This window comes from Sminthopsis crassicaudata, chromosome 4 (genome assembly GCF_048593235.1).
Source record: "Sminthopsis crassicaudata isolate SCR6 chromosome 4, ASM4859323v1, whole genome shotgun sequence".
NCBI classification, from domain to species: Eukaryota; Metazoa; Chordata; class Mammalia; order Dasyuromorphia; family Dasyuridae; genus Sminthopsis; species Sminthopsis crassicaudata.
The window spans coordinates 429,045,085-429,058,625 of record NC_133620.1 but is presented as its reverse complement, the minus strand read 5'-3'; the positions used below and the strand labels follow the sequence as shown (position 1 = coordinate 429,058,625).

The 13,541-nt window shown below is 41.5% G+C and overlaps 1 protein-coding gene across 2 annotated transcripts in view; it reads left to right on the top strand.

The window, feature by feature from the left end:
- The first annotated feature begins 2,670 nt into the window (after positions 1 to 2,670).
- KCNA3 (potassium voltage-gated channel subfamily A member 3) overlaps positions 2,671 to 13,541 on the top strand; it is a 29,510-nt gene continuing 18,639 nt past the window's right edge. For both annotated transcript variants that reach the window (XM_074263022.1, XM_074263021.1), the window contains exon 1: positions 2,671 to 6,712. In XM_074263022.1, the coding sequence (XP_074119123.1) occupies positions 3,320 to 5,095 (1,776 nt within the window). In that variant the 5' untranslated portion in view covers positions 2,671 to 3,319 and the 3' untranslated portion in view covers positions 5,096 to 6,712. The remainder of the gene's footprint in view (positions 6,713 to 13,541) is intronic.

Genomic DNA, 13,541 nt, shown 5'->3' with positions numbered 1-13,541 from the left:
TAATCAGGCACAAATAGTCTAGTCTTCCAATCTAGCACATATTAAGCACCACAAAAGCTTATCACCAGGGAATTTAACTGTGTGCTGTAGCAGCAATTTCAGTGAAATTGGAAGTTAGGAAATCTGGGTTCCAACCCTAGCTGTTGTGTGATTTTGACCAAAGCCACATAGACATCTGAGTGACTCAATTTCCTCATCTGTAAAATATGTCTTTAAAAGGAATCACTAAGCTCACTTCTAGTTCTAAAACTCTCTAACTCTAAAGGATTCCTAGCAGGAGGCTGTAGTCTGAATCTGTCAGACAAGACATGAAGAAGGACGGAAATAACCCTATCCAAAGCAACGCTCCTTCTCAGCAGGAAGAAGAAGCCTGAGACCATCCATCACAGGTCATCTTTGGCTCTGCTCTTTTTTGTCACTGACTAACACATTTTAGTGCTAATTTCTGAGAAACAAGGAATGAGTCACCTCCTCGTTTAGACACATGAGTATATTAAACATTTGGACTTGGAAAATTAACAGGGTCTTTGCCTTTCTATGAGTGTTCTCAGTAGCAAATCAAACTCATTCTCAGGTGTCAAGTACGCAAATTATACAAAACAGTGTGAATGGCGCATAATGAGATAGTGATGCAATTTTGCTTAATGGATAGAGCACCTGACCTAGAACTAGTGTTCAGATCTCATCTCCTATCTGCAATAGTTTTTTGACAGAGGATAAGGAAGCTTCATATGACATTTACTGAATGTCTATTGTGCCTAAGACTGATTTGAATAAGCTGAGGGGATCCACTGTAAACTTGGGTGGAAAGTAAACCAATATAAATGAGTAGAAGGAGTGGGAACTAGTAGAGTGTGCAGTGAAGAGAACTCAGATAGGTGTCACATCATGGAGAACCAGAAGAGGAAAACCAGTGAGAAAAACAAATATTATTTAAGCTCAATTTTATTGCTCTTGTTTGCAGGACACAGTCTATACACTCCTAGATTCAGGGGGGGGGGGAGGGGAACACTCTTTGGAGATAAAGAAGACTGCATAAAAATGCCTACCCTGTGGCATTATAGGATTTCTAATGTCTACCCCATTAGGAATACTAAAAACTACTTGTTAGATTATGTGTGGGCTGATGTGTATTTGGAGGGTGGGGAGGGTGAGTAAAGGTTAGTGGTAGGTGGAGTTAGACACTGTGGTATTCCTACAGAGCTCAATTCTGTATCCTGAATTATTTACTATTTTTATAAATGACTAGGATCATGGAATAGAGGACACATGTTTTAAGTCTGTGGGTGACACTAAATTGGGCGGGTTTGCTAAATCCTTGAAAAATAAGGATTAAATTCAAAGTGACCTTGGCTATTTAGAGAAATGGACTAAATGAAACAGGGACAAATGTAAAAGTTTAGCCTAGGAAAAAAAAAAGAAAGAAAGAAAGAAAGAAAAAAATTCAAGCAACAGAGGTGCAATCCGATGAGTAAGTTATTTAACAACTAGAGCGTGGCTTCCCTACCACAGGAGAAGCCAACAACGCATTGAAAACACATTAAATATGGATTCTTCTCCTCTCCATCTTAGAGCTTTCTTGTGAGGGTACCACACGGGTTTGCCTGTAGTCAATCTCCTTTCGCCTATCTCCCCCTCAAACCTCCTCCTATTCTTCCCTTCACAACCAATCCCCCAAAGGGAGCTCTTACAGTAGCTCTCCCAGCTAACAGATAACTTAAAAGATTGGTTTAGCATCACCATTCCCAACTAGCCTAAATTCACTGGAGATTAAACTTTATATATTTGGGAATTACCCCCATTTCTTTTTGCTTCTGTTATCGCATTTTTGTGACCTATGCATAATTCATGTTCCCACAGCAGGAGGGTCTCCCTGCAAGGATGTTTATGACCCATTTTCTTTGAACTCCAATGAGACAGCCTGCAGCACCCATACTTCTTATACACTATCTCACCTTTGCAGGAGATAAACGAGAATTTATTGTCAGATATGGGGTGCTCAAAATCCCAACATGTAAGTGCCTTTTTTGTTTTATAGAGGTTGTACCTGAAGCATTACCCCACCCCCACCCACACACACCCCTCCCGCGCTTCCTTTCCCTGCTGGCTCTCCAAGTTTTTTTTCATCTGCCCTTACCCACTGCCTTCTACTTCGGCTTCCTGCTCCCAGAGTTCATCCTAGAGAGAGCATCATCCCTGACGCCCAACTTTTGGAATTGAAATTCTGCCTCTGACACCACCGTATGACCTTGGGAAGGCCACTTAAGCTGTCCTAGTCTCAGTTTCTTCATTTGTATAAAATATGGGGCTGGACTCGATGGCCTCTGGAGTCCTTCACAGCTCAAGCTAGAGGAGGAGCCTTTGATACTTTTATGCCGCCAGGCACCCCTAACCTGGAGATGTTTCCACTTTGTTCCCTGGCTATAGACGCACTAGACGAATGGGACCTGATGGAGCCTAGCACGCGCCTCCAGCATTGTGTCTGGCGCTCACCATGTCCAACCAGGGGCTCTGGGGGGCACGATCCGATCCCGGGTTGAAAGGAGCTTACGGGGCTCTTTGGGGGAGGAGGGCTTAGACATGAGCGGACTGCACCGTAGAAAGATTCAGTTCAGTATCTGACACGGAACTGGCGCTTAATAAATGCTTGCTGAGAATCCACCCCCAAAGTGGTTATGCGTTGCCCTAGGATTGGGATGGTGAGGGTGCAAATAGCCAGGGTGTAAGAGACAGGCAAACCGCCCCTGAGCCGCGTGGGGATGGATGGAGCCGGGATGCGGATGCCTCCGCTACCTGAGGTCCGGAGACAAGCGGGCAGCCTACAGGGCCCCTCCGGGTGGGATACAATCCAGACACTAAAGGAAGGCCCCGGGTGGGAAAGAGTCTCCGGCTGCCCACAGCTGGCGGAGGGGGACAGGGGCGCGCGCTCCCGCCGCAGTGGGCGGGAAGGACCGGCGCGCCCCCGCCTTGGTGGGCGGGAATCCCGAGGTGAGTGGAGTGGGGCGCCGCGCGCGCGCCACGCGGGGGGAGCGGCCGGGGCGGAGGGAGGGGGAGAGAGGCGAGGCGCGGCGAGGCGAGGCGCGGCGAGGGGAGGGCTGGGAGGGAGCTGTCTGTCTTTGCAGGAGCCTACCCGAGCCAGGCAGACCCAGACTGAGCCTCGCGGCGGCGGCGGCGGCGGCAGCAGCAACAGGCTGCGGGCTCGGCGGGTCGGAGCCGGCGGGCGGAGGGTGGGCGCGGCGAGGGGAGGCGGTGAAGGGGCAGCAGCCGCCGCCGCCGCCGCCGCCTCCGCCTCCGCCTCGGCCGCCGCCGCCGTTGCCTTATGGACGAGCATCTCAGCCTCCTGCACTCGCCTCCGCCGCCCTCCGCCCGCCACCGCGCCCACCCCTCGGCTCAGCCCCAGCCTCAGCCCCAGTCGGGCGGCGGCGGAGGCGGCGGAGCCCACACCCTCGTCAACCCCGGCTACATCGAGCCCGCCGCGGGGGCCGCCGCCGGCCCCGAGCCGCCGCCGGGCATGACCGTGGTGCCGGGGGACCACCTGCTGGAGCCCGAGGCGGGCGGCCCGCAGCCGGGGGGCTGCGGCGGCGGCTGTGACCGTGACCGTGACCGCTACGAGCCGCTCCCGCCCGCCGGGCCGCCCGCCGGGGCGGGCGCGGGAGGGGAGCAGGACTGCTGCGGGGAGCGGGTGGTGATCAACATCTCCGGGCTGCGCTTCGAGACGCAGCTGAAGACCCTGTGCCAGTTCCCCGAGACGCTGCTGGGAGACCCCAAGCGGCGCATGAGGTACTTCGATCCGCTCCGCAATGAGTACTTCTTCGACCGCAACCGGCCCAGCTTCGACGCCATCCTCTACTACTACCAGTCCGGGGGCCGCATCCGGCGGCCCGTCAATGTGCCCATCGACATCTTCTCCGAGGAGATCCGCTTCTACCAGCTGGGGGAGGAGGCCATGGAGAAGTTCCGAGAGGACGAGGGCTTCCTCAGGGAGGAGGAGCGACCCCTGCCCCGCCGAGACTTCCAGCGCCAGGTGTGGCTGCTCTTCGAGTACCCCGAGAGCTCGGGACCCGCGCGGGGCATAGCCATCGTGTCCGTGCTCGTCATCCTCATCTCCATTGTCATCTTCTGCCTGGAGACGCTGCCCGAGTTCCGCGACGAGAAGGACTACCCCGTGTCCTTGTCTCCCGACACTCTGGAAGCAGCCGCCAACAGCACGTCGGGCTCCCCGGCGGGCGCCTCCAGCTTCTCGGACCCGTTCTTTGTGGTGGAAACCCTTTGCATCATCTGGTTCTCCTTTGAGCTGCTGGTGCGTTTTTTCGCCTGCCCGAGTAAGGCCACCTTCTCCCGCAACATCATGAACCTGATTGACATCGTGGCCATCATTCCCTACTTCATCACCCTGGGCACCGAGCTGGCCGAGAGGCAGGGCAATGGACAGCAGGCCATGTCTCTGGCCATCCTGAGGGTCATCCGGCTGGTGCGGGTCTTCCGCATCTTCAAACTCTCCCGCCACTCCAAGGGGCTGCAGATCCTGGGGCAGACCCTGAAGGCCTCCATGAGGGAGCTGGGGCTACTCATCTTCTTCCTCTTCATCGGGGTCATCCTCTTCTCTAGCGCTGTCTATTTTGCGGAGGCGGACGACCCCACTTCTGGGTTCAGCAGTATTCCCGATGCCTTCTGGTGGGCAGTGGTGACCATGACCACCGTAGGTTATGGGGATATGCACCCGGTGACCATCGGGGGCAAGATCGTGGGATCGCTGTGTGCCATCGCTGGTGTCCTGACGATTGCCTTGCCCGTGCCAGTGATCGTTTCCAATTTCAACTACTTCTACCACCGAGAGACGGAGGGTGAAGAGCAAGCCCAGTACATGCACGTGGGGAGCTGCCAGCATCTCTCCTCTTCAGTTGAAGAGCTAAGGAAAGCTCGGAGTAATTCAACTCTGAGTAAGTCAGAATACATGGTGATCGAGGAGGCGGGTATGAACCATAGCACCTTCCCCCCAGCCCCTTTCAAAACGGGCAACTCCACGGCCACCTGCACCACGAACAATAATCCCAACTCGTGTGTCAACATCAAAAAGATATTCACCGATGTTTAATACATGATACAAGTGACATGCTATGCTTAGTATTGTGTGGAACGTGTCCCATTGGTCTGTGTATGCCCTAGTTTTTATACATTTCCAGACCATTCATCCAGAGAAGAAAATGGAAAACACACTTCCTTCATCCACCCCGCCCCTGTCCCATGTTGCTTCGTACCAAAACAGGTGTCTTTTGCAATTGGGCTGCGTTTCCTCTGCTCCCCCCCCCCTTTTTTTTTTTCCTTTTAATCCTGCAAATAGCGGAAATGCTGTTTGTGACTTTTAGTTCTGGTTTCTAGTATGCTCTAAAACAATGAAACGTGTAGGTGGGGAGGGGAATTAAAAGTGCTTTTAGGGTAACTGGTTTAACTACATAATTAAAGGCAGTTTTTTGGTTTTGTTTTTGTTTTTTGCCAGTCTGTGGGAGGACCTTCTAGCATTGTTTATTGTGCTTGTAGGTGAATTGCCTAGCCTAAGGGATCGATCTCTTAAATTCTAATTAGTACAATGATTTGTAAATCCATTGTAAATTTATTCAGTTTATATCTGAACTCTCCGAGAAATCCCCTTCTCCAGAATTCCATATTTCTGAAGAAAATGCCTTTTTCAATTCAAGATTGATTTGACTAACTCTAGTTTAACCCTGTGGACTGCTTAAGTATTTGGAAAGCGTTAGATTTAATATTAAATCATTTGTGAAGAAGTTATGTGCACGCCCCCCAGCCAAAACCAATCATAGTCTAGAAACAGTGATGTTTTCAGTGCCGCTGAGAGAAACGAAAGATTTTTTTTTTCCTAATGCATCTGAGAGATAAGCTTCTGCAATATCACAAGAAGATTAAAGTGACAGACACCCCTTCCAGCGGAAGTTACTAATTCGGACCTGAGTGATGCAGTTCCCATAGCAACCGTCGTTTCCTGGGAAACCCGAAAAAGGTTGTCATGGCATTTCTCTCTAGCCCCACCCCCTGCTTCCCCTTGCTGTTTCCACAGTAACCTTTTCCAGATGGTTCCTACTTACATGATTTCACAGGAAAACCGCTGTTTGAGTAAACCGCACAAAGAAAGTTAATCTTAGATAATCTGAGGTGTGGGTATAAACAATCGTCAAACTTTTTAAGTGGAAAAAAAAAATCCCTGGAATCATCCAAGTGTCCACTGAATCAAGAAAGAAAATGATCATCTTCGGAATGTTAGCTATGTAAGCCACGGTGAGACATGTCCTGAATCAAACACTTGTTAATAGGCAATAATTTTAAAAGACACTGCCTCCACTTTTCCCTCCTCGAGAAATTTCTGGCAGATAAATGAAATTGGAGAGCAGATTTCATTGTATCCAATACTTATATCAAATTAAAGATTCAATTAGTGCACCTTAAAGAACTTTATAATGACTCCAGAGTCCTCTTACAAAAGAAATTACTCAGACCCCCAACAACAATTAACACTGTCTGAGCTGCACAACACTGGAAGAGCTAGCTAAACCTTTAAAATGCATAACATTCACGTTTTAATGGGGAAAAATTAAAGACAATTGTTAAAGAGGAGGGACAGGAAGTAACCAAACCTTGAGGAAAATACCTGCCTGTTTCAACTACAAGCCAGGGGTTGCCAGACAGCAGATAGAATCAGGTGAGCTTTGTGTTGTCTGTTGAGAAGAATAAGCTTGCACGGGGAACTGGACAAACACTTCCCATTTCTAGAGTTCAATGTCATTTGAAGAACAAATAGTTTTACACAAATTCCATGTTAGGATGGGATTCATCTTTTCTTAGAACTTTGGCTACCATAATGCTTCATTTCCATTGGTAATCAAATGGACACTTCTTTTTACATTGGTTTGCATTGTCTATTGCAAATAAGGACTGAAAATCACTGCTCATGCACCCTTCAACCCATGCTGTGTTGAAATTACTGTTTCCAATATATTGCTAATTCACATAGCTTTCTAAGAGCCTATTTCCTTTTGCTAAGGAAATAGTCATCTCATTTTGAGATAATTGGTCCAATTTTAATTTCTAGTGCATTGCAATAATACAGAGAAAGTGCTAGTACTGTCCATGCCATTGGAACTATCTTGCTAATTACAATCTAGTCATAATAACCTTTCATTTTTAAAAGTCAGAAAAGGATCTTTTTTTTCCTCCAAAAATGAATTTATTCTTTTTATATACCTGAAAGATAACTTCTTAATAGTTGATATTATTTAAGGATTTAGATGCCATTAATTCTTTTACACTGAGGACATTGACCATTAAAGTGAAGTTCCCCCCCCCCCTTATTCATACAGGAAAAAATTACTTCTTTCTTAAAATTGTGATTTTTACCATAGAATCCTTTTTTTTTATTTGTCACTATCTTTTTCATATTCATAAAATATTTTCAGGGATAAAGAAGTGAACCTCATTCTATCTAGTGTGGTGTTATTTAAAAGGATATGATGGGAATATTGATGGGAAGAGAAGGTTGTCAGATGAGGTCGATGCTAAGCAATATTGACAATTGAGATAAAATGTAATTTCTTTTGGCTTCTGTGAATCTATCCTTAGTGTCAGTATTTCTTTATATTCCTCAATGTATCTCAATGGAGTTCATTTACTTAAAATGTTTCCGAGTCAACTCAATAGATTCTATTACATTGATGTTTACCTGTTATCTAAACTTACTGCATCTTAAATGACCAAATATTTCCACAATGGCTCATTTTTAATGATGATTTATTGGAAAAATTGTAGGAATGATGAAGTGTTAGAATGGTTTTTATATATTAAATAAAAGGTCTTATGAACATAAGGGTGAACAAAATTCATTGGCATCTTACATTTATTTAGAAAACAGATGTACAGACAAATTCTGTAGATTAATTAAGGTTATATCACCACTCATAAAGTTCTGTGTAAGTCATATAGTCTATATATATATTTGGATATAATACTTTTCAAAAAGTCTTAGTTATCACTAAGTATACCATTTTAGTACAATTAGAAACTACAACTAGAAACAAAACAGAAAACACAAAAACTCCACTATTTTGGAATTTTTCTCATTATTTAAAAGAATGGGGAGGAATTGTGACTAGATCTCTTATTTCACTAATATAGGCAAATCTAGGTGAAAAAATTCTTTCCATTACCAGTTGTCATCTTCTAGGCAATTTTAGACTTAAAAAGTTGTGTAGACTAAGATGAAAAAGTTGAGTAATTTGTTGAGCATCATACAACCAGTAAATGTTAGAGGTGGGACCTAAACCCAGATCTTCCTAGTTTATGATGTTGCTTAAAATAATAATACCTTCAAATATTCGAGTGAACATACAATTTTATAAATTTGGATATTTTAACCCAAGTTTTGTTTGGATAAAATTTGATTAATTTTCATTACCAACAATGCAGAGTGCAACCTCTCCATGCCTGCCCATTCTTTGCAATTCATACCCATGTCTTCCCATAAATTCACCATAGAAGGTCCACCCTCTATACCAGTGGCCTTCCTCAACTTAAGAATAACATAGATAGATAGATAGATAGATAGATAGATAGATAGATAGATAGATAGATAGACAGACAGACATAGATATACACACATACATTTATATATGCACATACACATATATACACAATATGCACACATATGAATAATCAGCAAAATTCTAAGATTGTGACTGATTTTGTGAGGGAGGAACCATCTTTTAGTGACCATTACAGAAAAGTCTTGTATAATTAATTTAGAATTCACTTTCAATGGTACAATTATTATCTTCATAAATGAATTTCATATATTTAAAATAATCTTTCATTGCTTTTAAACATCTAAGATGTGTAAAGAAATACTTTTTCATGCTTTTACAGGTAGTTTTCATTTGAACTCAGCCCCATACCTGGTAAACAAGTTAATATATTTTAGAAACATCTCCAATAATAATTTTTTCCATTTAATAGAATGAAAATTAACTCTTTAATAATTGGCAGTATTTAATCAATAGAATTAGTTACCACCTATTCTTTTATAAGGCTGAAGAGATTGGCTTTTCTAGTTATAAAGGATTACATTCTTAAAGGACTTAATCATTTAATCTCATACATGAAAAGTACAGTCAATTTGATGCAATCTGAGAGGAAGAACAAGATATTTTTCAATTTTAAGATGAGTTTGATTCTTTCTAATATTAGGCCAAAATCTTTTAATCCTGGTATTAGAGAATTGTTGTTTGGCATCCTCTTATATTTTTTTTGCTGGTTAACTGAAATACCATTTCAGATAACACTATATACATTGGATTCTTTCTTTTTTTCAAAGGGAGGAGGTCTGAATTAAATTTGAGGAAATAATAACAAATAAAGATAATGAAAATATTTCATTATCCTTTCTAGCATATCTGTATCACTATGCAATGTTCAAGGGTAGCTGTTAGGCAACCAAATAGTACAGTAGATAAAGTGCTGCCTTGGAATCAGGAATCTAGGTTTAAACCCTGTCTCTGCGACCTTGGACAAATCACTTAAACTATTTAAGTTTCCTCCTTTGAAAAATGGAGCTCATAACAGCATTTACCCCATTGAGTTGTTATAAGGCTCAAATGAGATAATGTATGTAAAGTGCTTTGCAAACCTCAAACTTGTTAGTTTTTCATATAACAGAGAAAAATTTGGACTGGATATGAATCCTAGCTTTGTTATATGTATGGCAAGTCAAGTTTCTTTATCTTCAAAATGCAGAAAATAATAGTCATACTATCTATTCTGCAGGATTATTATAATGATCAAATGAGATGGTGTTTACAAAGTTTCCTGTAATACAATGCACAATATAAATTCATTGTGTACACTTAAAACATGGAGGAAAAATTATGGCTACTTCATTCATACCCTTAATAATTTGCTAAATGAACACATCATTTCCATAAGTGAAATATAGATTTGTGAGCAGTTTGTACCAGTTAGTACCTGAACTAAAATTTCTTTGTGCTAATTAGCTTTACTTTAGCTGGGGACCATACATTTTATTTCAAAAACCTGTGCATTGTAAATTGATAGCTGGGTGACACAATAAATAGAGTACTAAGTCTGTAATCAGGACTGAGCTAGAATCCTACTTCAGACCCTTATTAGTTGTGTGACCCTAAGCAAGTCACTCCACCTCTGTTTGCCTCAGTTTCCTTCTCTGTAAAATGGGGATAATGACACCTATCTCTCAGATTTGTTGGGAGGATCAAATGAGATGATAATTAAAAAGAACTGAGCAGAGTGCCTAGCACATGTTGAACACCATATAACACTATATAAATGTTAGATGCATATTGTTGATCATGAGAGGGCACTGGTGAAAGCATATGGGTAGATTAGTGAGCATTCAACACAACTACTAGAAAAATAAATTAAAGCACATACTCTTTTAATTAATGAGTCAGAAGATACACGTGCAGAACAATAATATTATTTTCTTCCAACAATATTAATTTGTATTTGTCACCATCATGGTATGAATAAATACACTTGGAAATATAGATTGGTATTAATTCAATCAACAAGCATTTATTTAATATAGTCACTATGAGTCAATCCCATGCTAGATTTTGGAGTTGTTAATACAAAAAATGAAACAAGCTCTTTTCTTAAGGAACTTACATGTAATAAAGAGGGAAAATATTAATAGTTGCAAGGAATTAGTAAAGGTTTAGGACAGATAATGATGTTTGAGTTGAATCATGAAGGAATTGTAATTCAATGTGGCAGAGTTAAGGAAGAAGTATGGTGCAGGTAAGCAATGAGAAATAAAGCACCAAATTGAGAAATAAAGAGGTCTGTTTGGTTGGATAATAGAGGGCAGGAAGGTAATCAATGTATAATGAGATTGTTCCAAACAAAAAAGTTTGGGCCAACTTGTTAAAGTATTTGAAAGGATTACAGAAGAATTTATAGTTTATCCTACAGGAAATAGGGAGCCACTAGAGTTCCTTGAGTAAGGAAGTGACGTGGTCAGCTTAAGAAAAATATCTTTGATAGATATATGGAGGGTTCACTGGAGTGGGAAAAGATGAAACAAAGAGTCTCATTTGAAGCCATTTCAGGAGTCAATGCCAAGAGACTGACCTAAGATTGTAACTGAGTGGATGGAGAGAAAAGGTTAGAGGTGAAGGGTTAGAGGAGTGTTGTGGGGATAAAAATGACAAAATTTGGCTGCTGAGGGGCTAAGTGAGCTGAATAAGAATTAGGATTCAAATATGCCACCAAACTTGTAAACCAGGCCTTGACAGAAATAGAGGAATTACTATATCAGTTACTCTAAACTATCAAAGTTAAATGGCAAAATTGAGATTTTAAATGCACAATAAGAAAGAAATTTAGTGTTATGGTTTATTTTAGAACCATTACATTTCTATGCATGTGCAATATTCAAATGTTTTGCCATTATGTATATCATAACAACTTCATTTCTGTAACATGTGCTCATATTTCATTTATATAGGAACGATGGTTTTAATTTCCTGAGTGTGTACATTTAAATTTTACTTATAGTCCTTCTAAGCTCTTCCCACCTTTCAGCTGTGAATAAAAAGTGATAACCCCTCCCATGTGAGAATTGCAAGGCACTATGCACACCTTCTTCTGCCCCAAGTCTGAAAACTTGGGAAACAGGATGAAATATCATTCCAAAGTGAGAACTGCAAAAAAGGCATTTAGGGGGTGGGGGAGTTTTTTTTTTTTTTCCCTCTCATTTTTAGGTTGAAGATGAAATAGGTTTTTTTTTTTTCCTTCCTGCTATGCTATCATTTTCTAGTTTGGGGTGTGTATTGTTTTCTCTAAATTTCCAGAGGTTTTATGAATCATAATGTAATCAGACATCTGCCATTTATTCACACAAAGGAAGCTATCAATAAACTCTGAAGCATAATAAATCTGGATTACAAGAGGGAAGAATGAACAGTATAGATTAGGAAGCATAATATTGTGACTAAGCTTCTGCCCCATCCTAGAGAAAGGCTATCAGAAGCAGGGCCTTCTAGACAATTGTTTTAGGTAGCCTTCACCTTTATGAGTAGATATAATTTGAGTGGCACACTGATGATTAGAAAACTGATCTCAGTTGATTATCCATATTTTAAAATTATTCACAGAAAAATTAAAGGAGCACTGTGAGCACTGTGCTACTCCACTAACGTCCTATTTGGATGCCTCATTGGGGCACAGAGGTATCTCTGAGTTCTTGAATAGTATGTCATTGAAGCATAAGTTTTGGTGGGCATTACCAACGGTTGGCCCAGGTATAAACTGTATAGACCAATCCTGCTAACTTCACAAAGTTGATACTTCACAGAAAATTTTTCAACCATAATCTATCTACACAGATGAATTATTGAAATTGTTGACTTTTCAAAGTATCCAATTATGTTTACCACAGTAAGATATTTTTCCTTCTCCAAATCTCAATAACAATGTGTTTTTTAAAAAAGAAACATTTTGGTTATTTTAACTTGATTTTTATTTTCTAAGTTCCATTGTTTAGCAAAAACATAGCTCTGGAAATTAAACTATTCACTTCATGATGTTTGTATTTTCTTTGAAGATATTTTATCACTGTTTTATCTAAATAGGGCAGGAAACAACAGCTTTGCTAAAGTTAAAAAAATAACTTTGTCATGTGATTTGGGGGCAGGATGCAATGCTTCTTGCTTCAGTGTACTAGAGCAATCTGTGATTTGATAGATGTGGGTATTTCCTGATTCAGTTAGCAGTCCTTCTAAGAATTAGTAAGGTATCATCAAGATTTTCTTTTGCTAAAGAAAACCTTAACCAGCAGCCAGTAAATGATATTTTGTTGTGGTTGTTCACTTGTTTCAGTTGCGTACTATTTTGTGACCCCATTTCAGGTTTTCTTGGTAAAGGTACTGGACTTAGGCAAACACGGTTAACTGGTTTCCCCAGGGCCATAAGCTAGCAAGTGTTTGAGCCCAGATTTAAACTCAAGAAGCTGAATCTTCCTGACTCTAGGGCTGGCACTCTATCCATTGTGTCACCTAGCTTACCCTTATATTAGCATTATAGAATTCAGATGAGCCTAAATGATATTTTGTAGTACCTAAAATGAATTCATTTTGCAATAATAGCTCTTATTTCAAGGATAGCCTGCTATCCTCCTTCTCTTTATCTAGAAAAGGGTGGTATCACCCTCAAGAGAGGTAGCAGGGAGAGAGGAAGAAGCAATTTCATCTTTCTCTATTTGGAGTTCCTCTCATGTCCTTCTGTGAAAGTCTATTATTCCATTTTGATTAAGAAGTAAGAGGAGAAAGCTTACTTCATGGGAATTCATTTTTTGCTCTTCAGGGTTTTTTTGTATTTAAGAAGCAATCTTGACATAATGCTATTTACTTAGGATGGATTGAAATAATCTGCAACAGACTTATTCTTCTCTCTTAAAACTCAATAAAAACTTATTTATTCAATGATCCAAGTAGTTCAGCAAA